We start from the raw sequence: 27169 nt of genomic DNA on the forward strand, positions 1-27169 counted from the left end.
TATCGCGGGTGTTGCGTTCTAAACCTCGGCCGCGATAGGTAAAATCTGCGATGGGAGATTGATTGACTGATGATGATACTTACGTAATTAATTATATTTATTTGTTGTTTGTAATCATTGATTTTGGTGTTTTACTCTTACTGACGATCGAGTTTTGCGGGATGTTTAAATCTGGCGATTAACTTTCTTAGAAACCCGCGAACCAGCGAATATCAACCATTGAATTTTTTTCAGTAGTACTTTATAAATTAATGGCTTACCTTGATTAACGAATTTCTCATTAATATTTCTTGAATACCCGTGATGAAGTGAAGCCGCCATAGGTGAAGCAAGACGTACCTAGCGAGGGATTCCTATTTTGACCCTAGGACATGTGTATGTTCTTAGGATTCTCTATTTTACTGATTTCTTGTTGACTTTGGGGAATCGAGTTATAAACAAACTAATGATCACTGCATAGATTTTAATCGTGCGGCATTATACGTCTGCCTGTTTTGTCATTTTACCTGTATTGGGGTTTTCTTTAACATTCATATTATTGTCATCTGTACAGGGGCAGCCCACAGGCTCCCTATTCAATGAACAAACTAATGGCCAAAGTGAAACCCTTTTTTTCTCTTGGATAATCGAGTGAATTTTTGATACACAAGTCACGTAACTTGGTGTCACTTCTGGGGGGACGCTGCCCCCAGTCCAAATACATGTGTAGCTCTGTAGCTCTCCTCTCTGCAAATCAACGATTTTTAATTAGAAACTCTTGTTATGTCATTAATACCATTCTAATTATCAACAATAATAGATTCAGAACATTTTTATTCAGTAAAAGCCTTATAATTCCAGCAATGAAATGTGCTTTAAGACGTTGCAGGTATCACAAAAAGATGTTTGGAAAAAATTTAAATTTGTTCGTATTTCTTGCTAAAATCTGAAGCTCATACTTTTATCCAGTTCCATTGGATAGCAATGCTTGCTAAATCCGCATATGAACACCTACCAACTGTACTGCCTTATGCCTGCATTTGTATCAGGTCAAAATTCTGGCTGGATGTCCAGTTGCTCTATTCTTATTTTACCTATTCTAATATCTACTTGAAAAATACAACCACATCCTCTACATTGTATTAAATATGTGTTATGTAATTGAATTCATTGTGTTATTAATTGCATTATTTTCACAATGTATCGTTATTTAATTGACTGCATTGTGTTATTTGTTTGCCATAATTTCACTATCACAGTGCTGGGAGGCGATGACGATCTCGCGCCTTCAAAATAATAGTGTATTGTTATTTAACTAATTGACTGTAATGTGTTTATTTGATGCATTACGCTAATTCCGGAAAGCATTGCTGTTTAACAAAATGCATCATGTTCTTACGATTGCATTAATTGTACAGTCACGGTGCCTGGGGGCAGTCACAATCTCGCGCCTTCAAATTAATGTGTTTAATTAATTTAATTAATTTTTTGTAATGTGTATTGTTATTTAATTAATTTACTGTAATGTGTTTATTAAATGCGTTAAGCTAATTCCAGAAAGCATTGATGTTCAATAAAATGCATAATGTTCTTACGATTGCATTTATTGTACAGTCACGGTGCCGGGGCGGTCACGATCTCACGGCTGCTGCCGCACGTGGTGAAGCTGTTGGGGGACCCTGGGGCGCCGGTGCGGGACACTGCGTTCAACACGCTCGTCGAGGCCTACAGACATTACGGCGACAGGCTCAGGACAGACCTCGCTAATAAATACCCAGTCCCGCCTGCAAAGTCAGTTATATTACTCACATTAAGATATTTTATTGCAAATAAATCGTAGCGTTTTGGTTGCAGGTTTATTATTTATTTTTTAATTTATGTGCTTGTAGATATTTTCACTCGGTAATAGTTCTTTGGTGTATTTTTATTGACGAAGATATATGATCATTACATAATTGATAACGAGTTGTGATCGCTTTATAATTTCTGATAGAAATTTCTGATTACCGCTGTGTGATTGATATACCGGTAATGTACGATTGTTATGTCAATGGCGGCTATCAGTAGACTGCCTGCCCTCATATTCTCATGTCTCCCCTCACATGACTGCCTGCCCTCATATTCTCATGTCTCCCCTCACAAGACTGCCTGCCCTCATATTCTCATGTCTCCCTCACAAGACTGCCTGCCCTCATATTCTCATGTCTCCCTCACAAGACTGCCTGCCCTCATATTCTCATGTCTCCCCTCACAAGACTGCCTGCCCTCATGGCGCGTTTCGACGAGGCGAGGGAGGCGGGTCAGCTGCTGCCGTCCGCCCTCGGTCCCGGAGAGGAGAGTGAGTACCCACGCGTCTGTTCCCTCACCCTCCCTTTAATATATACTATAACATCAAGTGTGCTACCGAAATTGATTGTGCAGCAATTAAATTATTAATTAATAATTAGTGATGCGTCAGCTAGACCCATTATTAATGCGTTTCAAAGCAAGAAGAAATCAAGTATAGGTATACTGAAGGTTTCTGTCGCCAGTGATTACGTCTATTTTGTATTCGTTGGATGTTAGTTAGTTTTAAATTTTCTGCATCGCGTGATTGGTGCGGATAAGATGAGAATTCATCTCAGTTATGAACATCTCAACGATTATGAGTCGGAAGTCGCTCATCGTGTTATGACGTTTATTATTTTTATATTGATAGGGTTCAGAGAACTGCATGCGCCATGGCTCCAGCTGCTTGACGCTTGCGGTATCTGTTGTGCGAGCGTAACAGCTTCGCAGCTTCGTGCTGGCAAAATTACTAGTCTAACTTATGCCAAATTTCTTTTATTTCCGTCTCTTCAGATGAATATCTAATTTTCCATGTAAATATTTTTTTTTATTTTGTTCAAATAAAAGTGAGATTTTGCCACATGTTATCACTATGCACTTCACTGCATTACATGGTTACAGTGTAAAAAGTGAATTCCTCTGAAATTATCACACTGCATAAATGCATATTTGTCTCCGTGTTCACTCCTACTTATTAGTTCAACTGTCAGTGCTACGTGCTTCAGGTAGTGACCGCGATACCGCAGTATGAACGTAGGTGTGACGGTAGCAGGGCAGGTGACTGTTTGGTGTGGGGGCGGTGACGGTGGTGTGTATGGGTGTGCAAATGAGGGGAATAAGGGGAGGGGGAATGTGTGTCGATATGTGTGCAAACGAAAGGAATGGCGTGGGTGGGGTTGGGTGTGCATACGAAGGGAATAACGTGGGGGGATGGATGTACAAACGATGGGAGGGGGATGGGTGTGGATGAGAATACTTACAAAGACGGCAATTGAATGAGGGTAGAGGAAGATGGGTATGGACGAGTATGCAAACGAAGGGGATGAGGGGAGGGAGGAAGGATGCTCTATATGATGGAGGTGAGCAGTAGACTGTAGAGCACCTGATGATGGCATGTTAGAGGGTTGTGAGGAAGACGCGTCAGGATGAAGGTTATTCGGAATGAATGATGACACCGTGAAAGTTATGAGGGATGAGATGAAGGGGAGTGGGGAAACAGGGCATGAGTGGCAAGCAATGATTGCGAGTTTGTCATGGGGAAGGAGCTGAGGATGAAATTGAGAATGTAATGAAATATTTAATGGGAATGTGGAGACAGAACGGAGAAGGATGGCTGGAATAATCTTGTGAGGAAAGAATAGTTGAATGAACATAGACTCAAAGAGTAATATAGCTGTGCTTTCAGGATGTTGTGGATAGTAATGGTGTTCGTCAGAGTAACAAACCACAGATTTTTAGAATCCGTGTATTTTTAATTTCCTCATCCACTTAAGATCTAAACCAATTCCTTATGTATGATAAAGCTGATACGTATCCATGAAACTTTAATGGTCTTCTTATAGGACTATAAAATGAGCATGAGGTGTTTCAGAAGAGTGTAAAAAAAGACTCTGCTTTGACACTGTGGACTGTTCGTTATTCAGAATGTCTATGTCAAAATGTTAAACTTAATTGAACACATAATACGCCTGTTGTGAGGTGTGATGAATAAATTTTATTATATGAGCTTTGTGACTGATCAATCCAAGGTCTGCCCTGACGCCCTCGATCTACGCACGCGATTCCCAACATAATAGTGAATGTGAGCAGCCTCGAATTTCTAAAGATCCCATGCTTTCTTAATATGGATGGAATATTCAGCGCAAATGGCTAGTGCTTTCATTGGTAGATCTTAGAAAATTGCTGTCTCGTTGTTCATACTGCATTCTCTTGTATAACTTTCTCAGAAAAAGTAGTGGGACTTGTTCCAAATGGCAATGTAGTTTTTTTGTTTGTTAGGATCATCAAGATCCAGTTTGGCACGGCTAAGAGCGTATCAGTGATACTTCCGCTATCTGCTCGTGCTGCGGGTAAGAGAGTGTCACTATTTGAACAATATGACCTCTGGTTTTTCTCTAGTGCATTAATATAGGCTCCGGCTCATAATCACAACATTTTACATCTCTAAATTTCGGATGTTGTTCCGCCGGTCACATTGCCACCTTCTTTTTATTTGATTTCAAACAATATGTATGAACTTTGATTTCAAACAATATGTATGAACAATCGTAGTATAATTTATTCAAATCAAAATCAATCCAAGTCTTCCAGTATTTTGACTTTAATTCATATTGGCTATGATCTTCGTAGGTGATTTGTATTTATGTACGTTGAGAATGACGCTTTATAATGAAAAAAATTACTAACTAATTTATAATAATTTGGTTTTTACTAATGAATCTAAGGAAATTAAAATGACTTTCTGCGACGTTATGTATTCCTTGAAAGAAAATATCCATTCTCAAGAGAGAACTGAATGTAGCAAAATCAAGTGGCGAAAACCAACTACTGAATAGAGTTTCATTGAACCATGTTCATTGCTAGAAATATATCAATTTTTTTAGCCAATAAGATTAATAATTTCAGCTCAATGCATTTGCTAGGAAACGCGACACGCGTGCGCGATATCAAAATCGTGTCGAATGAGGCTAATCATATTTCTTCTCTGCACATTTCTTTCCTATATGCTTATTTTTCACGCAACAATTTGATATTCAGATCTTCCATATCATTTTTTTGTGGCCACGGATTCTTTTCTTATGTTTCCGACTAAAAATTATGGAATTGCAAAATATATACAAACAAATAATTTTCAGAAATGTATTCTTCAACAATAACATATAATACGATATAGGCTAGGTGAATAATGATTAAAACTTAAAGTGAGCTCAATAAACTATCCTAGCTAGGGTAACTTAACTAAGTAAATATCTTTACACTATGTCACAAATATACAGAAACAAATACAATACAAACGTTTATAACGCCCTCTCCAAATGTTTTCCTTCTTCCTAAATGTACTTTTTTCTCTCGAGGAGCATTTGGTTTCTTCGATTCGATTTCAGCTCCATCATTTAGAGCATCTGTTGAATGCGATTGATTATTATTTATTAAGAGTTCTTTGGTGCTTAGCGAGGCATCAGGAGGATTGTGTGCAATACTGAGGCGCCTGCCCATCAATTCGGTTCTCCTGTTACCATCAACTTCATCAACCGTTCCCGGTTCATCGTGCTTGTTCCCGGTTCATCTTTGGCTTCTGTTGACTCTTCTCGTATATAATGGCTTCTGCTCAATCGTAGTTGGGCATCGCGCATTTATACGATAAATTACTGAGGGAGATACAAGCGAAAGTTACTCTGAGCGCATTTATGTCGGATGTTTTTAACCTATTCAATCTGAATATTTGAAAGTAATGTTTATTTTGCTCGTATACGGTGACGCTGGCCACCGGATCGTTGCCAGGCCGAGGGTCTATGATCACTGGAGGCGCGGTCATGTTGTTGTAGATTATTATTCGCAGGTTTAAAGCATTTGCTATGACCATTGGAGTGATGTCTCCGATTTGGCTATCAAAGTTCATGTCGTCCAAGTACTCATTTACTGAACTTGTAAAGTCCTCTTGACTTGCGTATGTTGTGAATCCGTAATATTCTTGGTAGTACGCATGAAACTCTTGCCTGACTCTGCCGACAATGAACTCTGCACTAAGCACTGGCGGAGCTGTACCTGGAAGCTGCATGTTGTAGCTGCCAGCAACTGCGTAAAATAAACAATGCCCGTTTGCCGGGGTGTCTAGGGGCATCAGTCCCGAGAAAAGATTTTCTCCGTGAACTTCGGTACCCACGCACGCCCACTGCGCCTCCAGTGATAGCCCTTCTTGGTATGGTTCTTGTGTCAATACAGCTGCTTCCTCCATCATGATGTGTTTAATCATTAAAATAGCCGTACTGCTTACATTATAATATGTCGTGGAGCAGAATGTCGGCTTTTTCGGGTTCTGCGATCCCGTTGCGTCCATTATCTCATCTGCGCTTGACTCGGAGTCCAGTTTCGGGACTTGCGTTCCATAGTTAACATCGCAGGCACGAATCTCTTCTGTGGACGGTTCTGCTGCAGTAGAAACGTCGTCAGTCAAGTCGACGATGGGGCATCTGCAACGTAAAGTTGAATCCGTTGTAAAAACTTGATGGACAAAGTGTACACTAACGCCTAAACTATAGTGCAAATATTGTTTGGAGAATTTGTTTTCAACAAATTTCTATTTAAAAATTAATTTTATTTAAATTTGACTGTAATCGAGTGTTAGTTTACATTTAGTAACACCAAATTAATGATGAGCATGATTTTCAGAATTACTATTGTACATGGAGCGAACAATAAATTAATTGTTGGTAATGTGTTAATAACTTAGGTCAGCGAAGCTCAATTTGCCACAGAACATTCCCGAAATTCGCTATATACGTCATTGAAAACAATAACCAAGAGATTTAAATATTATTGATGTTTGGAGCGGCTTGATGTGCGAGTTGATAGAGGTGGACTCGGGCTTCTATTTTTGAAAAAATAAAATAAATAGATAGAAAATAATATTAATCATCACCATTAGAGCGATAGAAATACAAGTCCCTCTGCAAAATCAGGAGCTACTTTATATACTTACTCGAGAGCGTTTGCTGAGAAGGCCTTCTTAGCCCTCTTTTGCTCCTTGCGGGTGGTTTGTCTTTTTCTTTTTGGAGGCATTTCTTCAGTTTTATTCTACACGACACAGTACCGCTTCTACTTCACACGACGCAGTACCACTTTCAGTTTTTACAGTACGCACTACCACTTTAAGTCCACAGAATTCAAGGTTTGTTTGATTTTCAAATAATTTAGCTGCACGTGCTACAACAGAAGATACTTTGGTAATAATTTGGTTTAGAAATTCACTTTGATATCCAGAGCTCGCTGTCGCCGTGCTATCCTTCGATCAAGAAGCTTTTGAAGTAGGGTATGTTGACCGCGTCTTTTATATCCTTCGAGCAGGTACTTTTCGTGAACCTAAGACAATTGTGAGTGAAACAAACGACGCTGGTTGGTCAGATTATTTTCGGGTATATAGGTGAACCCGCCTCCGTATAGGTGCAAAGGCGTGGTAAACAAGCCTCCGTCTTTTTTGCCTACCTCACGGCGGGTGTGATTAATTATGTGACTTAAGGAGAGCAAACTATTCCAAATTCCACAATACTTAATTTTCAGCTGCCAATTAGTGATTAGCGACTGATTGCATGGTGACTAATTAGTGAAGAGCCGTGTTACGTTAGTTACCGAGTTTCGACCCCCAAGCGCTTTGGAACAAGTAACTTTGTAGCGCTCTGTAGGATAAATAACTCGTCGGTTATTTATACTATACATTCATAAAGTGTCTCATTTTTATGTGTGTTTCCCGAAAGTCTGGGTGGAAAAAACGATGTGGAACAGCAGACGCTTGCATTACTTGTATGTCGCTTTGGTTTTATTTGCTAGCGAGACGAAGCAATGAATAAAGCGCTGCTGATGGTGACAGCTGGCGTGCCATAGTAGCAGCCGTCGCGTTGCCGTAGCTGCAGTGGCACCAGTATGGCAACAGCGTTGGAAACAGTAACTACTGCGTCAGCAGTTGTCAGCGGTACTGATTTAAGTACCGTACAGTCAGTAACAATCCTAAAACGGTAGCGGTGCAGACAATTATCAGCAGTACGGTACTGATATTTGTTTTGCACTATTAACAACATTCATTAAAACAGCAGCAGTGCAGTAGCAGTTATCAGTCTTGGTAATCTACGTGTACTTTTAGAAACAATCGCTAAATGTGCAGCAGTTCTGCAGTCCTTAGCAGCAATATTGCTCGGTGCTGCCAGCAGCAGCAGCACCAACAGCTGTAGTGTAGCTGCGGCAGAGCGCAAGGGGCGCCGCGTGGCACGCTTGCAATACTCATTACTCGGCAGTCGCTGTCATGGTGGTGAGAGGGGAGGTCGTCGCGCCGTGCCGCTCCCTCGGTCTTGCCGGCGGCCACAACCCCCCCAAGACGTCAGCCTAAATTATTGTCCGACAATTTTTGCGACTGTGTTGCTCATTTCTGCTCTGGGAGCGCGTCTTGCATATAACGTGCAAATAACTTCAACGGTTGCATAGAATGTTGAGTTGCTAACCAAAAGAAAATCTGTGTCTCGTACTCTTGCCCTGGAGATACGGGAATTCTTTCGAACAAAACGTTTTTCTAGGAATGTGAATTTCTGGACTCGACTCGCGAGATTGTTTGTATCACTAATTTCATTGTGTGCAGATGCTGCACTCATTGTTGTCAAGTGTTGCCCGTGCTACCCATGCCAATGTGCGTGTCCAATGCAAAATATTCAGTGTATCTAGAAGCGTTAGTGCAGGAGTTTGAATTCCGCTGTAAGTGAAGCATATCCGGCCTGGCCACGGTTTATTACCTAGGCAGGTCATTCGAACTCCCGCCTCCGTGTTGGCTACCAGTGTTTGTCTCACTGGCGACATCTAAGCTAGGAAATCAATTACACGCTTCATTATTTTATTTGGGGTGTTTTTGACCACGTGCGGGCATGTCTGCTTTCACTATGGATAAAAAAAGACCTGAGTAAGATGCCCGAGACTAAATGAGGCATCCGGTGAGCGTTTGTAGTCCTGACAAATGGCTCTATCTTCCATTCATCTGGGCTTAAATCTGGAATCTCCGATTTTGTTCGGTCACGTAGGCATATTTTGTGAGACTCATTTGTCAGTTCCGAAGTGAATTAATAACAAGGAATTAACTTTTAAGGTGAAATTAGTTCTAGTTTTTACCTTTACACTTTGACCTTCCGGTATGTTGCGATGCGAGTGTTGGTGACAGGATTAAAGTTTACTTCACGGATTAGACGGGATTACTGAAAACATCTAGCAATGTTATGAGGATATTTTTTTGTGGCTATAAGGTACCACTTGGACCGCACCGCACGCACCTGCACTGAGACGTGCACCGGTGGTGAAGTGCGGGCACCTGCATAACCGCACTGCACGCACCTGCAGTCAAATTTTGACCTACAACCACGTAGCGAGTTTAAAATATTTTCAAATAAAACTTTTATTCACATGTGTAATTAATTGGATGTTGAGTGAATGTTGGGATTTAAAATTATTCTTATGTGGATTCTTTAATACTAATTTGTATTGCACTGAAACAAATCGCTGCGTTAAAACTACGCACCGAAGTGTCTATCCCGGCTTGTCCTAAAATGAGTTGGCACAGGTGCGTAAAACGCCATTCAGCCAGCCGGCGAGGCTACTTTCAGCGCTTATTCGAAGCTACTATTAGGGCTCTTTCGAAGCTACTATTAGGGCTCTTTCGAAGCTACTACCTGTCATGACGTCATCCGCCAAGCGGCTGTGGCTGAGCGAAATTTTCAGATAGCTGTTACGAAAGCGGCGAACGAACGTTTCGTACTAATTCGTTTAGCCACATTGAGCTATCTAGCTACTTGAGCTAACTGCACCTAACACACGGAATTGTTTCAGTGTGGCTCATAAAATGTAAAAATTCTTTTTCAAAATATTTTCGGAGGCATTGTTGAAGTTTGCGTGCCGAATTGGAGTTGAATCTTGAATAAGGTCAGCCGTTTTACATCGTCACCAAACTTACGTTCGTGCAGCGCTATTTTCATGGTGAGAAAATTTCAGCTGTGTTACTCGCATGTCAAAATTCGCTAGTGGTGTAAAATTGATAAGCATAATGCTCACTATTTCTAGGTAGACTAAAGCAAAAAAGCTGAAACCTCTTTTTCTTTTCTTATGTTTCCTCTTTTTTTTCCCCTTTTTGCAAATTTTCTTTTGCTCCACCGAATCCTGTTCTTCATGTCTACTGCTGGAGCTTGGTTTAATGATGTTCTATTGGTCCTAAAAAATGATATTTCTATTATAAATTAAATAATTCTCATAAATAATTCATTTATATTGGTCCTGAACATATACTCTTAGTTTCTTTAACTTAATATGGGCAAGATTTGAGTGAATTTCATGCCGAGGATTTCTTACAGACTGCTTAACTGACTGAGTAGACGACTACTTTAGTATCATTATATCATATAAAAGCGAAGTTAGCCGTGATACATGATGAATTTGATGCTAAGCAAGACAACAAGTTTAAATATTGACCAATAAATATCTCATTCATATATGATGAGCAAGAGAACAAGTTGAATTATTGACTAAAAATATGATCTCATTCATCTTGATGCACTTACTTTATGAAACAGTTTGTCACGAATTTGCTGTTTTTATCGTGAGGCGATACCAGTAATTGCGAAGACGTTCAATTTCTGCCGGTGCCGTTTCCAATAATCGGCCCATCACTGAAATGAACTGTACACATAACCTATAAGATAAGATTTGAAATGCTTGTTTTATTGCCTGCTTACACAATGCATTAAAATATCTCTGTTGAATTTGCTTCACAGATTTTGAAGTGGGCGTTATAAACATAATTTATTCCGAAAGTTTGTCTTTTGTAATTAGCTTATTAATTTGGAGTAACACGGAGTGCTTGGCGGAATAATTTTTACAATTGTTCTATACTATACCTTGTGTGATTTATGCCAATACGTAACTTGTGCGGAATGATGCCTTTGTAGGAAGTGTGTTTCCATATTTTTGAGTTTTAATCAGTGAAGGAACTGCTCGTTACTATGCAATTGTTATGATGACAAACTTACTTGGTAACCGTGTACGCTCCTGAAATAAAGAATGCCGTCCGGTAGTCCGAGTTTATGTGTGGCCAGCCATGACGCGGCTGACCGCTCAGTACTAGACATGAGTGATGACATGGAGCGCGGCAGTGGAGGTGACATGAGACCTCACACTCACGGTGGGTCATTGACGCCGACGTTGAGTCTGCAATGTTCCTTTGGGTCCCTGGGATCCTTGGACAGTGGGCACAGCAGCGAGCTGGGCATGGGACAGTCAGCCTCAACACCCGACAGCTGCACACCCCCACCCTCCTCTGATTTCCAACACTCGTCGCCCCGACAACTAGAAATTATCGCGTCTTGTGGTGATGGAGCGACTTCAGTTGGCACTCCACCCTTGCCTACTAAGAACGATAACACTCCACCCAACTTCTTTGATTCATTTAGTAATGAGGTTCCGGCTATGGTTACTTGCAGTACGCCAGTTCCTCTGGCTCCTTCGTCTGACGAAGAGGGTACTTCTCCTGACGAAGTCTTGAGATGTTCATCGCGAGACTCTGGACGCCCGGTAACGGTCGCTCGCTCTGACTCCATGGGCTCGAACGCCTCCCGCAAAAGCGACGCGTCTACACTGTCGGCCGTGTCTGCGGTCTCCGCCGTGTCCAACTATTCGGCGACTACAAATTTATCAAGCTTCTCGAACTTCTCGGGAGATTCCGAATCGAGCTTCGCTTCAACGCTCTCCCGCAAATCGGGACTCTCTTCCTTAACTGGTGCTTCTCAGAGCTGTAATTCATCTGCAGTGTCTGATGTATCTAACTCGTCTAGTTTGTCCGCGACCACGGCAGACTCCAGCCTAACTATCAGACAACGTAAGACCAAAGCAGAGCTTGAAGCATCACTCGAGCAACTCGAGTCGTTATATTCAAGCGAGGACGACTGGATCAGAATCTTTGATAATCTCATCAACAACTCATTGACTTCGCGACCCAGACGCCGCCACACTCACGCCACGTCGCCGCACTTCGCCCCCTATCGCAGTGCCCACAGGCGCTCCATGAGGGCGTCTGACATCAGAAGTCTTAGTCTTCAGTCATCTCCGTGCCACACGCACCTCGACCCACAAGAAGGTTTGTATTATATTACCTTGCATCGCTGACATTTTGAGAAAAAATGTCTGCATTACATTAATTTTTTGGGGACAGGAAGTTAGGTGCAAATTTTAATAGTGTATTTTTATTTGAGACGCGCTTGCTTGTTTGTCATCCGATGACGGCCGTAAAATCTGTGCTACTTTAATGTAAATGCTTCAGTGATCATCTCTTCTATGGGCTTGTTCCTCATTCTACTGACGTACTATTCATCGAATAAAGCATCGTCCGGTCTTTCATTAGCTTATACCTGCAACTGGGGCTGCATGCGAGGTTATTTATAAGATTTCCCGATTTGTTCAGCATAAAGTTGCGTTGAAAGTCAACACATAACTCTGATTTCAACCTATGCCGAGCAACGTCCCATACACGAGTGTTATCCGCGAGATCGTGTGATATGTCATTTGTTTTTCCCCGAGTACAAGGTTGATGACGTATGCGTTATGTCTATAAGCTCGAGTATTCAATACTTATCACTTAATTGTATTTTATGTCATCCTTTCGTCTTGCTTTCTAATTCCTTAATATGACCTTCAAATTAAATTTAATTTAAATCTAAAATCACCCTCAAATCTAAATCTCAAGCGCTATGCCAATTGGCCGACTTTATCACATGAGAAAAGAATATTGGCAAATGTTAGATAACACATGCCAGGAAAAAAGGTTGATGATAGCACATTAGTGGACGTTGTGGTGGACGAGTGAAGCATATTATTCTGAAAAAAACGTGACCTGGGATCGCTGAGGCCCCGCAGGCGTCCGTACAACTGATATATTTTAGATAACGTTTGCCATATGCATGCAGGTATGGCAGCTCCTCGTGATAACTTGCTCTACGTGCTGATTTATCTGTAGTGGTGTTCGTGTAGAATATGTTCATCAAAGGCTATTTATATCTAAGACTGGACCATTTCATTCCCGCTATTTTTTATTTGTTACATTCAACGAATTTGTATTGCTTTTGTCTGGGTTCATTTAAAATATTTTTATTGTGCTTTGTTATCGGGAATACAAGTAAAATACGTGCTTCTGTGTGATGCATTCTAGCTGAGCAACATCATGCTAATGCTGCGTTGTTGACGCGTTTGTAGAAGATGTGCATTATCTTGGCGCTGACGTGCTTGCATTCTTCTTATTTAAGCCTTGAACCGCGTTGCTGCCGGCCTAATGCTGGCCATTCAATGGCCAGGTTTGCGAACTCAACCCCTTTGCTGTCCGATTAACTACACAGTTCACGACAAGAATAAGTTTGTGGCTGAAAGAACAAACTGGTCAGAGCTTTATAAAGAGTTAGAATTGTTTTTTTCTGTTGACGCGAATGCATGAATTGTCTTAGTGCTTATACATTATACAGTTTGCAATCAAGAGTTCACGTTTACTTGCCGTTCTATAGCGCAGCTGAGAGTCCTGACTTTATGGAATGCAAGACTGGCATTTAATACACGGTAATTTCAACTCTTGGCTTAATCATATACTGAATTGAATTCAAATTATTTTCAGTGACTAAGGCTTGATGAGGAGGCTGTGGGGTACGGTGAAGGTCACGCCTCAGGTTCCATATAAGCATCCTCTCGTGCCTAGCAAGCTTGTAGGAACTTGTGTGTGATGTTCACATCTTCTTGCATAGGACGAGTGCTCGCCCTTGCTGGCCTTGACTGTGCGTTCGGTAGTAAATTACAGCTTATTGATATCACAAACAATAAATGTTAACCTATTTATATATTTATGAAAGTTAATAGGGATGTTTTTGTGTTAGGTGAAGCTTGCTGCTGTTTATGAATAGCCCCTTAATACATAATTAAGGGTGATCAATATCTAACGTTACAAATTCAGACGCATGTATTTGAAAAATATTGCCTAAATTTTGAGTAAAGCAAGTAAACGACTAAACGGGAGCGTAAAATGAATAAGGTGGTAGTAGAAATATCATGTCCTCAATGTTTCCTTTATCATAATTAAAGACTAACACCGGAGAAGCTTCTTAAAGTCACACGCTGGGGAACTCCTTGAAATATAAAAGATTAATTATAAAGTTTCAAGAGTTTTGTGAAATTGGAATAATGTACAAAATATTAAATTAGGATCATTATTAAATCACTCTGCATATCAATATTAGTGCTGGCATATCAAGGTGATTCTGAATGCATCGTTCTTTCACTCAACTTACTTTAATGTGAAAATAGCTGCAGGATTCGGGATTTTTGGTGTTGGGATGACGTGATTCGGGTAACGGGATTTTTTTTCAAGCATTATTTATCCCTTCAACGCAGAGTTACGCTGATGTATATTAAAAGCTCTATGCATAAACTTGTCACGACCGCGGCTTTGTCCAGGCTGTGACGCGCGTCTCATACCCCATACTGGGCGGCTTGCGTGTCGTGTGCATCATAGGCTCCCTTGAAAATAATAGCCTTCGTTCGGAACCTCGGGCGCTGCATTTCAGAAAATTATTTGGCTTAGACATGACGGCGAACTGCAGGGCCAAATTAAGAGATTAATTTAATCATAAGTTACGTGTAAGTTCGTGACTCACGTGCGGGAAAATGGCGGAAAGTTTTAGTATATTATTTAATGAAACATCGTATCACGTGTCGTATTCCTTTACCATGACATAACTGAACACGGTTAATGCATCACCATGACATTACTGAACACGGTTACTGCATCACCATGACATTACTGAACACGGTTAATGCATCACCATGACATTACTGAACACGGTTAATGCATCACCATGACATTACTGCGCAGGGTTAATGCATCACCATGACATTACTGCGCAGGGTTAATGCATCACCATGACATTACTGCGCACGGTTAATGCATCACCATGACATTACTGCGCACGGTTAATGCATCACCATGACATTACTGCGCACGGTTAATGCATCACCTGTCTCTTATACACATCTAGATGTGTATAAGAGACAGCGGTTAATGCATCACCATGACATTACTGCGCACGGTTATTGCATCACCATGACATTACTGCGCACGGTTATTGCATCACCATGACATTACTGCGCAGGGTTAATGCATCACCATGACATTACTGCGCACGGTTAATGCATCACCATGACATTACTGCGCACGGTTAATACATCACCAAGACATTACTGCGCACGGTTATTGCATCACCATAACATTACTGAACAGCACGAAGCGGAACTCGCGCGTGCCGTGCTTGTATAGCCACGGTACTCGCGTGCCCCGAGCGATGCCCATCTCATGCCCGGCGATCACGTATACAGATTGTTTCATGTTAACGCACGTCGCCCTTGTGTTCGCGTATACTTAATTATTGAAGAGAGTAACGGAAACTTTTGTGGTTTCATACACTTGTGCATCAAGCTTGCATACTATCGGCAAACTTGTTACCGGAAATTGATTGGCATTTGCGATTTTCAATTTGCATACAATCTTTTGCTCTGTAATTGGGAGTAGTTTAGCAGGCTATATGTCCTTGCGTACATTAGATATCACAAGTCGTGCATGATTTTTTTGGAAACTATATTTGGGCTGGTTTGATTTCCAATACGTCTTTTGCCAAATGGCTACATTTTTGGTCTCAGTCTTATTCCTAAAGAATTTTAAATAAAATTTATTGTTCCAATACAATTTGGAATCATCCTCGTCATATTGATCTTCATGACACTTCCACGTTATTGGTGCTCCTGTTGATTAAGTTCTTCATTTGATTAATGTCAACGTATCTACGTGAACAGACTCATCGAACGTATCGATACGGTAGCAGTGTCGATGTACCAACGTCGTAACCGTGACAAAGTATCGGTTTGTTGGTATGGTGGTGATAGTAAAGTCTTACAGAGGGTGCAGCACTTCTCGCCTCTCCATCGCCATGCAGGGCCTTAGCAAAGTTTGAATGCATTGCTGTTGCCGCCAATCGTAAGCTCTATATAAATCAACTCGCTCAACGTCACGCTTGATTTAACCATTATCTACTATCGTGTCCAGACGGTACTATTGCATTGTTACGCTCAGTAAATCATGAATCACGGCGTGACCTGGTTCTCGGTTGCTGGTGCTGACAATGACTTGCATGTGCTGGAGTCCCAGTAACTTATTCCTCACGGCGACGTTTCTATCGGGAGTTAAGTAGAACGGGACTGTAGCGCCGTGTGGATTGTGGCACTCGGACAGTGGTTATGCTGTCCTATTATTATTCTATTAAAGGCAGTGTATGTTTTCAAGTGCCATATGTACTTGATTTTTCCGGTTAATTTGCATGCTTAATAAAATTTGGTAACTTATACTTGAACTTGCCACTTAATGTTGGGCTGCTCTACACGCATTTCACTAAAAAAATCTAACAAAAACGTAACTATTATCACTGAGATGACATGAAATGTTTGACGCTCGAGTTGGAAGAAATATAGCTTTATACTATTCAATACATTCTGCTCTGTTCACTGTGCTCGAAAGAAACTTGAAGTGTGTTATTGACTCATGTTTTGTAGTCAGGAGCGATGCGGCAGATCCCATAAAATACCCTGCAAAAAACGGCCTATATGTCCGCCACCGTGCAGTGCGTGTAGCCCCAGGGGAGCTCGACGCTGCAGCGCGGCTTCTTGCGCTCATTTTATGCCGTCGTCGCTGCGACTAACTTCATCAGACGCACTCAAGGGAAATCTTGCGCACAGTTACAGATCTGGGCTATAGATTGTAAGGGTTCCAGTGGTGAAATTATCGTCTATTGTCGTCACATACATTATCTGTTATGAATCGTAAAATATCATCACTGGGTTTAATTAGAAAAAACTGCTCAGCCATTGCAAAAATTTCAAAAAAGCGCCAGAATTTTTTCGCTGCTAAGTTAGGGACCGTATTGAAAAAACGTGTTTTTCTCTTATCAAAAAGTACAATAATATTCCACCGAAACTGATTGTTTTGCTTGTATTAAAGCGTAGCAAATTTAAACGTCAGGGCTTAAGTCAGAGCTGAGATGACAGATATACAGCAATTATACACGCTTTTCGTTTTGGGTCAACTCCCGACCGAGCTTGTACCGCGTCTACAACCCACTCTTTCCACTCTTGTACCGCCCACTATTTTGCCACTCTAGTGGCGAGTTCACTTCAGCCACGTGCTTCACCATCGACGTGAGTGGGCTGAAGGCATCTGCTTCTTCTCCACAGTACACACGGAAAAAATAATTGGTATTATTGTCTAAATAGTGACTTTCTTACCCACAGCACGAATTGGCGGACTGTCTGAACTGGGTCACGACGAGCCACACAAGAGCTGTAATTGCATCGCTATTTGGACCAAATCTCACTAACGGAGATAAAACGCTCCGGGTTTTAATGTCACTCTGTATCTTATCAAAACTATTAGGTAGTTATTAACTAATTATTTATGTGCCATTATATATTATTTATAGCATTTTTGTTGTAATATCTACTCATCCAGGGTCTTGATATGCGTGCGAATGACTCAGTAGCTTAAACTCATCACACATGGGAAGTATCTAGGCATGATCATCAGAGAACATGTCGAGATTAACATGTCACTATGAACATAGACAAATCATCATCAACATCAACATGTGTCCGTGAACATGAACAATTGAACGTATCACTGCACGTATAGCAGTTAACGCGGGACGCGCAATGCAGTTGGCGCCGCCAGTATTCAGTGCCGCGTTGACGACGTTCGTTTCAAAGAGGGGGCGGCGCACCCTAGCAAGAACCTCATCCTTACGTCCCGATGATTACTGCAGTTACGCTCGCTCCTCTGTAATTACCATATTTTTTAGAGTAATTTTTATTGTTTTTACCAATAGCCGGGCGTGTTTGACCTTCAATGCACTCCTGATTATAGAAGATTCAAACTTCTCCACTTGACCTTGAATACGTGTTTGCACAAGGTTATTGTTTGCGAATGATTGGACGTCTATAAACTGCCTGTTATTTTTAAATGTTTAACAGTAACTTGAAAAACTGATACCTTTAAGAGCAGTATCTGCCTTAGTTGATGTTTTTGTTTTTCGTGTTACATATTTTATGCTTCACAGCTGTAGGCTGCCAAAGTTTCGATTTCTTACATCGAGGAATTTTTCTACACGACTTGACGGATGCTTTTGTTTGGTGTCTGCTTGCCTGAGAAGCTTATACATAAATACGTTGAGGTGAAGACGGTCCTTTCTGTGGATCCTATTCGTCACGGAACATAGCTAGGGACTGGGAAGCAGTAAGCTGGCCTGCTATTTCACTCAATTAATTATTCGGGATCTGCCGGGCGATCTATATAATATGATCTTAACCGATTCATGGAGCAAATTCTATTATTTAATGGTACGTAAATTTAATGATAGACACTTTATTATTTAAAAATAGTATTTCCGAGTGTTTGGTATTTATTGAGAACTGCCCGTTTATACTTGAATGGATTTTGTTTTTATTACGGTGAAATGCCTGCCTTCATTCTTTTTATTAAAAGTGATTCGGACTTAATAGTGATTTTAAATAAGCGACATTAATTTAAACCACTGCCTTCCATGACCATGGCAGTCGTATGAGCGGCCGACTTCTGAACACTCATTATATAAAACCCTTAATCATTCAAGTCTTCATCTGGAGTCCTAATGCGTTTTTCTACCTAACTGCCTCGATCTATTCTCAGATATAATCATTCGAAACTATGCACTGACAAGGGCTGTGTGTCAGAATCATTACTATGATGTTCTAGTGTTCTGGTAGCCATTATTTCAAAGTAGTGTCACTGTCTCATTCTGAACTAGTTTTTTGAGCTCTGTGGCCACTTTCCTGTAAATCTGAATGAAGGTGAGCGTTATAGTTTCCGCGTTCAGAACTTGTTTCTTTTTTTGACGTCGTGGGTTAACAAAACATAAGGCTCGACTCACGGTCTCGGGCGTATTAGTCTTGATGGTCTTGGGCGTATTAATTCCGACTGTCTTGAGTAGAGAAATAAATATAATCTGCGCTATTAAATATCTAATTAGTTATTATGATTTTGTATTTGCATCACTTCTGTGTTGTGCCGCTGCCTGTGCATTTTGTTCGTAATGACGTGCGGTGCGGTGATCGCCATGTGTCACGCTGTTATTCAACAAGTTAGCATTGATGTTTCTAGTCTTCGAACTTAATTCGCCCATGCTTCTTGTGTCACTATTTTTCAAAATATAAATAAAAACGACGCATCAAATTGCGTTCTTTTCAGCCAGAACTAATTATGTTATCGCTGTAAATGCATAGGCATCATTTTGACGAAATTCTCTTTTTCTCCTTTTTCTTTGTATAATAGCTTTCTTGCTTTATTGAGCTTTAGAGAGCATAATTTAAATTTTTAATGAGTAATGTGACAGCGCAATTCAGTGCATTATCGTGTTGCATATCAGAACAATTATCGGGTCATATTGTTCAAATATAGTGGCTCACTTCCTTACCTACACAGCACGAGCCGAGAACGTCCGTAGAACTGATACTCATTTCGAGGTGCAAAGCTGGATCAGGATGACCCACGCAAGTGGATCATCTGTGCAAAAACTGCATCGCTTTTTGGACAATGTTACGCTCATTTCTATGAGTGCAAGGTTGTTAAGGTGGAGCACATGCAGCAGATTATGAGGCTGTCACTTCATGAGGCCTGTTACAAGATGAGCGGCCCGCGGCGCTCGCGTCTGCAGCGCTGGTGCTGATCTAAGTTTTTATTTCTTGATATATATTATGGAATCAACAGTATTTGATTGATTGTTTCAAACTTGATTACCTTGCATTTTCGATTGAAAGTTCAAGTTTTTCATTGAGTTTAAATTTGCAGTGCAGTTAGTACGGGTTTCAAGGAGTCGTTAACCGCCACTGCATTATTGCAGTATATCATGTTAATTGTAACCTTCGGGTAGACTGCTTGAGGGATGTAATGAGGGTGGTGCGTGTGCTGGGTTGTGTGCCGCTGAGATTTGTGTGCTAAATTCTTCCCTTTTTCGAGCTCTGCGAACCGACAAACAACGAACGCTCAGTGAGTAACGTACGATCTATTGCTGTTCGTGTACCTGCCCCTGCCGCAACGCACGCATCTCCTGCACTCAGAGGAATAAAGAAAATTTTGTCCAAATAATGATACACTTTTTGCCCTTGTATTTGTCTACCTCTCCTGCACTCAGAGGAATAAAGGAAATTTTGTCCAAATAATGATACACTTTTTGCCCTTGTATTTGTCTACCTGACACAGTTTGGCCCGGAAAAGTGGCGTATCAGTGCTACGTCTGCTCACTGCTCGTGTTTATGATCTGAAAATGTGACACTATTTAAACTTTTAAACGATAAGACTCCTTCAATTTTCTGAGTGTGAACTATGGTGTATCATCCTCATCCTTGTTGTGTTTGGGTTAGAGCCGAGTCCGCTCCAGCCATGCTCTGCATATAACCTCTTATAACACGCGCACTGACAAGTGACGAACTCTTGTCGCCAGTTTTATTGTTACACAGGGCCTGGTGAGCTCTTTAAACTGTTTGACATATACTGTGTGTTATACTGTTTATACTGTTGACAGCCGAACCTGTGCATTGTGACGCGCTTGGTATATAGGATGTCGCTCGAGACGTGGTGTTGAGTTGGAGGACTTCTTGCTGTTAATTGTCTGTGTGGCAGAGTTACGTTATAATGTTTTACTGCTGGCTGGGTGGCAGAGTTTTATGTTTAATATCGTTATTTCCTAATAGCCTACAAATGCAGAATAATGAACTAAATCGTTTAATATTAACTTTAAATATCGAAATATACGGTCAAAGCCACATTCTGTATGTTGAGTGATTCAACTATGTAAAATAACATTCAAACCCGTTTATTCAACTTTCGAAGCATCTTTGTTCCTCTAGTCATTCATGCTACCTAATTTCGCATATTTTTCCCCCTAATATAATTCATAACGATCAGTGTTTCCGGTCCTGGTATGCGTTACCAGCCATTCATCGTTCTAGCCAAGTAACCGCCTCGAGATGAACTGCAGGCGGCGACACGGCTCGCACTTTGAATGGATTATGTTAGGTAAGCTGTGTCAGGTATACCAGCTTATCTAAACAAAAGACCGGCCTCTCGACCTGGTGAAATGCTACGTCCACAAGCACTCGGCTTGGCCATGCTATGGCTCCAGATTATTTTTCGACGATCGCAAATTTTGAAATACACTTGAATTCATAAAATTAAATTTTGAACCTGGTGTCGGGATAGATATCGATTGAGAGCAGAGAACATTTTGTTTGTGTGTGATTAGGCAGTCTTACATCATTATCTAAACTCGAAAATTATTTGTTTACTAGAACGTTTGAATGCTAATTCTGCACCAAATGCGTAGCTCTCGTATCAGGTTTGTATGCAATCAGTCATACAAAGAGATCGGCAGCCATCGTGCGATATCTTGCATTACCGTGTGCAGGTGAGCTACCGATACGTGACAGTGCAGCCGTCGCGAGGGTCGCCGAGTCTGTCTGTTCCCCTCTTCGTATCTCTCGGTCGTACACTTTATTATGCGCGTAGTTTTAGGAGCACCGTGTGTAGGGGATGTATATACGTTTTTGTAGGGGACGTCTTCCAACGCTCGCTGTGCTGTCTTGCTTCGTATACGTGGTTGCTGTGGTTGTCGTGCCGCAGGAAATTGACTTGGATTGCCACGATTGTCTAACCATTAAAATTACATTCATTACAAAAAATGCGATTCGAAAAAATAAGATCGACAGGATTGTGTTATCGTTGAAATAAAGTGATTGGTACAAATGTTTTACCGATAAAAATTTCGCGATTGATACGAATGTTTAAACGATCAAAAGTTCAAAACTAAGATTTACAAGATTTTTGGCTGATAAGAATAGTTTCTATGTAATATTTCTTATGTACTTGAATTGTGATCGATGCTCCGTTCTAAATCTTGTCTGCTTAATGTGACTCACACATAACCTTAAACTGATGGTGGTTCCAGGTTTTTTCATACGTTGAGCATTCTGTGTAAGAAACCCCTTTGCAAATCTGACTTGGCCAGTTTCAAGTTTGTATGATTGATAACGACATCTCGCTTACTTGCAAGGTGAATGCAGTCCATGAATGCTCAAGGCTCATTCATTTATGCCTTCATCCGTTTGGGCCGGTACAGTATGAAGTCATCGTTACTGCTGGTAGTATGTGTTGTGCGATGTTTGTTGTTCTCATCAAGCAGCGGCGCACTCTTTTTTGTCTCCACTTTTTCAACAAATTTTACCTCGTCCCAATTCATTCAAACCCCACGCTCAAAACCTCATAACAAATCACATGCGGTTTATTATTGATCGTTGCATGGCCGCTGGCCGAGCGTCGATGATGCGGCTCTCGTTTTGCACAGAGAACGGCTGCTGTATCGTGCCTGTGCGCTATTGTAGTGCGCACGATAAGGCGGCATGAATGTGACGGCTATTGTTCTGGTAATCAACAATGGCCATACAGTTTGGGATAGATTCCTATTCTTCGCAGAGCTGATTTGTTTTCACACAGAACAATGCGCAGAATGTTCTTGCTACAGCTTTTTCGGCAATCAGCCTCCTGGAAATCGAAATTGGCTCCCAGTGTATGAAATTAGGAATTGAAGCGAAAAGCATTAGCTTTGAAACAAGATTTTAAGATCATGTCAGAGGTCGATAATAATTTTCTCCGACTGGTCCAGGTGACCATTTGTTGTGCCGGACGCTGTGTTACCTCACAGAACTATACAACCTCTCGCCGCGCCTTCGCCGAGTCACATAGCCTGTATTGTTGTGTAAATTATCCCGTTCATATATTTAGGCTGTCCTTGATTATTATGTTCGTACAATTCGTCGAGTGACTCAACTAATTGTGACAATAATGACCTCTCAACTCTCTCTGTTGATATCCACGTGCCATATGTGATCTCTCAGTGGCATGGTTATAATATAGACGTACATGTATTGCACCTGAAGAGTATCTTGCATGCTGCCCTAACGACTGGTTTGAGTTAAATCCACTTAATGCAGGCAGGCCATTATTAAGTGGAGTTTATGTGACACATCTTTGATACGTATTGCTAGCTGCATTCCTCATGAACAACTCGTGCTGCGGTACGTATGAGTACATTTTTAATTAGTACTCGACCCAACAAGTTTAAGATGGTGAAGTTATCGTCATTAATATGATTAACTACACTGAGGATTATAATAGGGTTATGTTCAGAACTGGTTTGTGATTGCGGGAGGCATGTTGCTGCATCTTGATCAAGACTTGCTCCTTCTTAGTGCGCGTTTCCTCAGCCCTCCGCATTTTACTGATCCCTCTTCCCATTTGTCCCCCTTCTCTGCCTAATGTCAACAGAATCTATCAGTTGCGCTCCTGACTAATGCAGCAATTAGTATCTCTTATGGGGCTGTCTTATCTTGAAGCGACCCCGACAGCGGTTCGTTTCTGATCGTTTCTCATCAGGTATAACCATAAATATTTAAGTGATTGAAGGTTATGGTGATAACGCTTTTGTTATTTGAAAATTACTGACTCGAAAAGAAATGTTTATCCTACATCATTACTGACATGTGTTAGGGTAGGTTAATTCTATGCTACATTTATTTTTAGTGAAAACGTGCGAGTTTGTTCGATTAGCTTAGTGATCTCAAAAAAGACACTGGTCTATAAAACTCGTGTTCATGAACGAAATGCTCATTTACGAATGCAGCTTTCGTTTCCAGTCAATGGCAAATATGTTTCAACTGAACACCGGCATACGCGTTAGAGATAAAAGGGAATGCCGGAAACTCTTCATCAAAATATTACTATAATTATGAAGAGGGTTCATTGCATCCTGCATGATACTATGCAGGATACAAGTGTTGGTCGTGATATATTGTTGTGTCGGGAGCAGAGATCCGGCACCGTGCTTGCTAGGTGCCCACTGCCCAGGTGTGCTGTAGCGCCGCACCCCTCACCGACCTTGCGTATGCTCGCTCTCACCCCTGCTGCCCTACAATGTATCGTGGGGCTAGCCTCATGCTGCTACGTGTACCTTGCTTTTTGCTTTCACCTTAAACTTCAACCCAATGATGGTTTGAGCGTGCCTGGTTACTGCTCAAAATGGTGCGCTCACCCCTGTTCTCCTACGGCTCCTACCACGTAACTTTGTCGCAATTATGTCTACAATGAGGCCTGGGGACGTCCAATTTAATGCTTTCGTTTTAAAGTTCTCTCCATCTTTTTAATATGAAGGCTCAATTTCCGTCGAACTTGGTACTTTCACCGCACATTAAATCTAAATCTTGGTTGCTTTATTGAAGCTTTGCCATTTTCATTTCAACGTTAAAGTAGAATTAGTGAATCATCAATTTATGTTTAATTATTGAGTATTACAAGCAATTACAATTCAAATAGACTATCTTCATAAGCGTTTTTTAGTTAACACACAAATGTGTTGAACATTTCCACTGATAACAGTGAAGGTCAAGACTGGAGCAGAATTTATCCAGTAACCTCCACATTCCTGGGCATAAAAGCCACGCTTGAGCTACCCATGCAGGTGTTTTTTTAGGGATTTAGCTTGAGCCGCAATTGTATGCCGACCTGAGGTAAACTCGTCCTAATGTTTTAATGCCGGCTCAGGGCTATGTCTGCCTTGAAGCACGTATAGCGTCTGCCTCACTCATGCTAATGTATGCCTCACTCATGCCTCACTCATGCTCTGTAACCGGATACAACAAACCGCTTACTCACGAGACACGAGTGTAGGATATTTGCACGTGACTTGATGCTGGCATGTGTGAAGTGCATGCCTGTGCAAATTGAAGCTGATAATCTCGCAACTCGGAAAGGAAAAAGATTGATGAGGGCATTCAACCCCTCCGCCATTCACGCCACTTCGTCCGCACAATTCCTTGTTGGCTTATGCTTCGACTTTCCTATGAAAGCAGCGTCAGCTTCTTCCATGCAGGTTTCCTTTTTATAAATATTAATGCAAATATTTCAATTTTACTATCATGTTTATAACTTCGATGTGTATTAATTTCACCCATAAATTAGATAAAATCAGAGCGATCGATGTTCGCCCTGTTTAATATCACCAAATTTTCTTGGTAAATTTCTTTCGCAAGAGGCTCCGTGGTTGCCTGCACTTCATTGATATGCCGGACGCTTGTGCGCTCAGTGTGCCGCGCCTGTGTTTTGTCTGTATTTTTCTCGTCGCGAGAAATTTATAAAAAATATCCTGAGTTAAATCATGTATTATTGTGTATTTATAAGATATTTGGTGCGTGGTGTTCAAGTGGAGCGTGGTTCTGTTTTAACTTTGGAGCAACGTTCCTGAAATCACTCGTTTTTTAGATTATATCTCCCCAAGTTTTTTTTCTTTCAACGAATCAAAATATCCGAAAACCTGATCCACAAATTGTCAGGAATAATCTTGCCCGTGTGCGAGCCCCACACAAGGGCCGTACTATAAAAACTCGATCAAGTACACGTATGTGTAGCGGCTGGTTTCTCGCCTGAGATTGGCGGGTTCAGCTTTGAAAAACCGTAAGCTATCGGCTTATGGATTTACGAACTCTTTACTATTTTCGATGTTACGGCCCCAGATCCACGAGATATCGGGAAGTCTGAAGCCTGTGCTAGTCGCGCACCTGGACGCACGCCGTCCTCTGACCTCTGCTTCACCAATTGAGCAACCTCAGCCTTCACCTGTAACTCGTTTGAAATTTTGGCAGAATTATCGTTGGCCATTTGATGGCTGGTGTTCGGTCGTCAACAGATAATTTACACCAGGGTACGTTATGTAGCAGAAATTCCCGAGCTTGCTGAAGGTATCTTATACGACCGGTATCTGATAGGTTCACTTCAGTTCGGAAACAACCCAGTACCCTCGCACTACACTGATGCCCTCATTTAACTGTTCACGAGACTAAATTAGACCTCCAGCAGACCCCAAATGCCGTGTCACCCTCCTCTATCGCGGATATCCTCGTGCAGTTGTGAGGGTAATATATCAAATTTCCCTCTAGCAGAACACACACTCGGAGAAATGAGTGAGACCTTGTACAATTAGCGATGCACTATTCGCGAGGCGTGTCGCCCATGAGAAGGTCACACTGTCTCAGTTGACCATGCAAAAAAAAGTATCACTGATAGCCGCTCTCTGCTTTTGCTGTGGGTAAGAAAGTGAGTCACGATTTGGACAATAAGACATATTTTTCTGAGAGCGTAAGTATGCCGCATTTCCCCTCATCCCCACGATGCCCTCTGAGGACATGGCATGCACGAGGACAGTTTGCCGGGGCTGCGGGCGCGACAATTGCTGGGTGGTGGCAGCGGCCTCTCCTTGCCCTTTGTATTTCGGTGAACTTATGCAGGACCAACTTTGCCCTCGTGACGCAATCTTATTACCGCACGCAATTTGTGGTGCCAAGCCAGTTATTTCTGTTGAATCAATGACGAGAAAATTTCCCTGTCGTAGCAGTTCTGGACATGTGGCTGCACTCTTTTAATTAAAAAATTTGTTTCATGTTTTTAGCGTGAAATCAGAGCGAAAATCTACGTTGGTTATTTTAACAGGAATATTTTTAAATGCTGGAATAAAATACGTATTAATACGTGTTATGTGGATCTTTGTTAAAGCAAAAAGTCAAGATAGAGGATGGGGCATTGGTAGCGTTTTTGAAAGAGAACAGCCAAGCAATTTTGTGCATTACCAGGTGGAACTGTTTCCCTAGTCTTAACTAGAACTGCTCCCCGATAGTTTAATTTTTTTTGCTCGATTTTGTCCTTTTTCCTCAAACTTTCAGGGTTGTGCTGAGAATATTTGTTGCCGATTAAATGTCCTGGTTACTCTTCATAAAAAGAAGTTACGGCGAATTGAGGATCTTCACAAATTAATAATAAAAAATCTAAGAAGAGAAACACGAGTTTCCAAAACCAAAACACATATTTTTGTCATTACTTAGTTTCATTATTTCTATTGCGTTTTTCTAAATATAGTAG

At 41.2% G+C, this 27169-nt stretch overlaps 1 protein-coding gene across 11 annotated transcripts in view; it reads left to right on the forward strand.

The window, feature by feature from the left end:
- Positions 1–1716: 1716 nt before the first annotated feature.
- The window catches only part of LOC108681028 (CLIP-associating protein 2), a 58597-nt gene continuing 33144 nt past the window's right edge, over positions 1717–27169 (forward strand). For 9 of the 11 annotated variants that reach the window (XM_047884448.1, XM_047884449.1, XM_047884453.1 and 6 more), the window contains exon 1: positions 10820–12178. In XM_047884448.1, coding sequence (XP_047740404.1) covers positions 11107–12178 — 1072 coding nt within the window. In that variant the 5' untranslated portion in view covers positions 10820–11106. Of the gene's footprint in view, positions 1771–2234; positions 2318–10819; positions 12179–27169 lie in introns of those variants that run through there. The other 2 variants (XM_047884458.1, XM_047884459.1) reach the window with 1 other exon arrangement.

Source organism: Hyalella azteca, unplaced genomic scaffold (assembly GCF_000764305.2).
Source record: "Hyalella azteca isolate HAZT.00-mixed unplaced genomic scaffold, Hazt_2.0.2 contig15455, whole genome shotgun sequence".
Classification (NCBI taxonomy): domain Eukaryota; kingdom Metazoa; phylum Arthropoda; class Malacostraca; order Amphipoda; family Hyalellidae; genus Hyalella; species Hyalella azteca.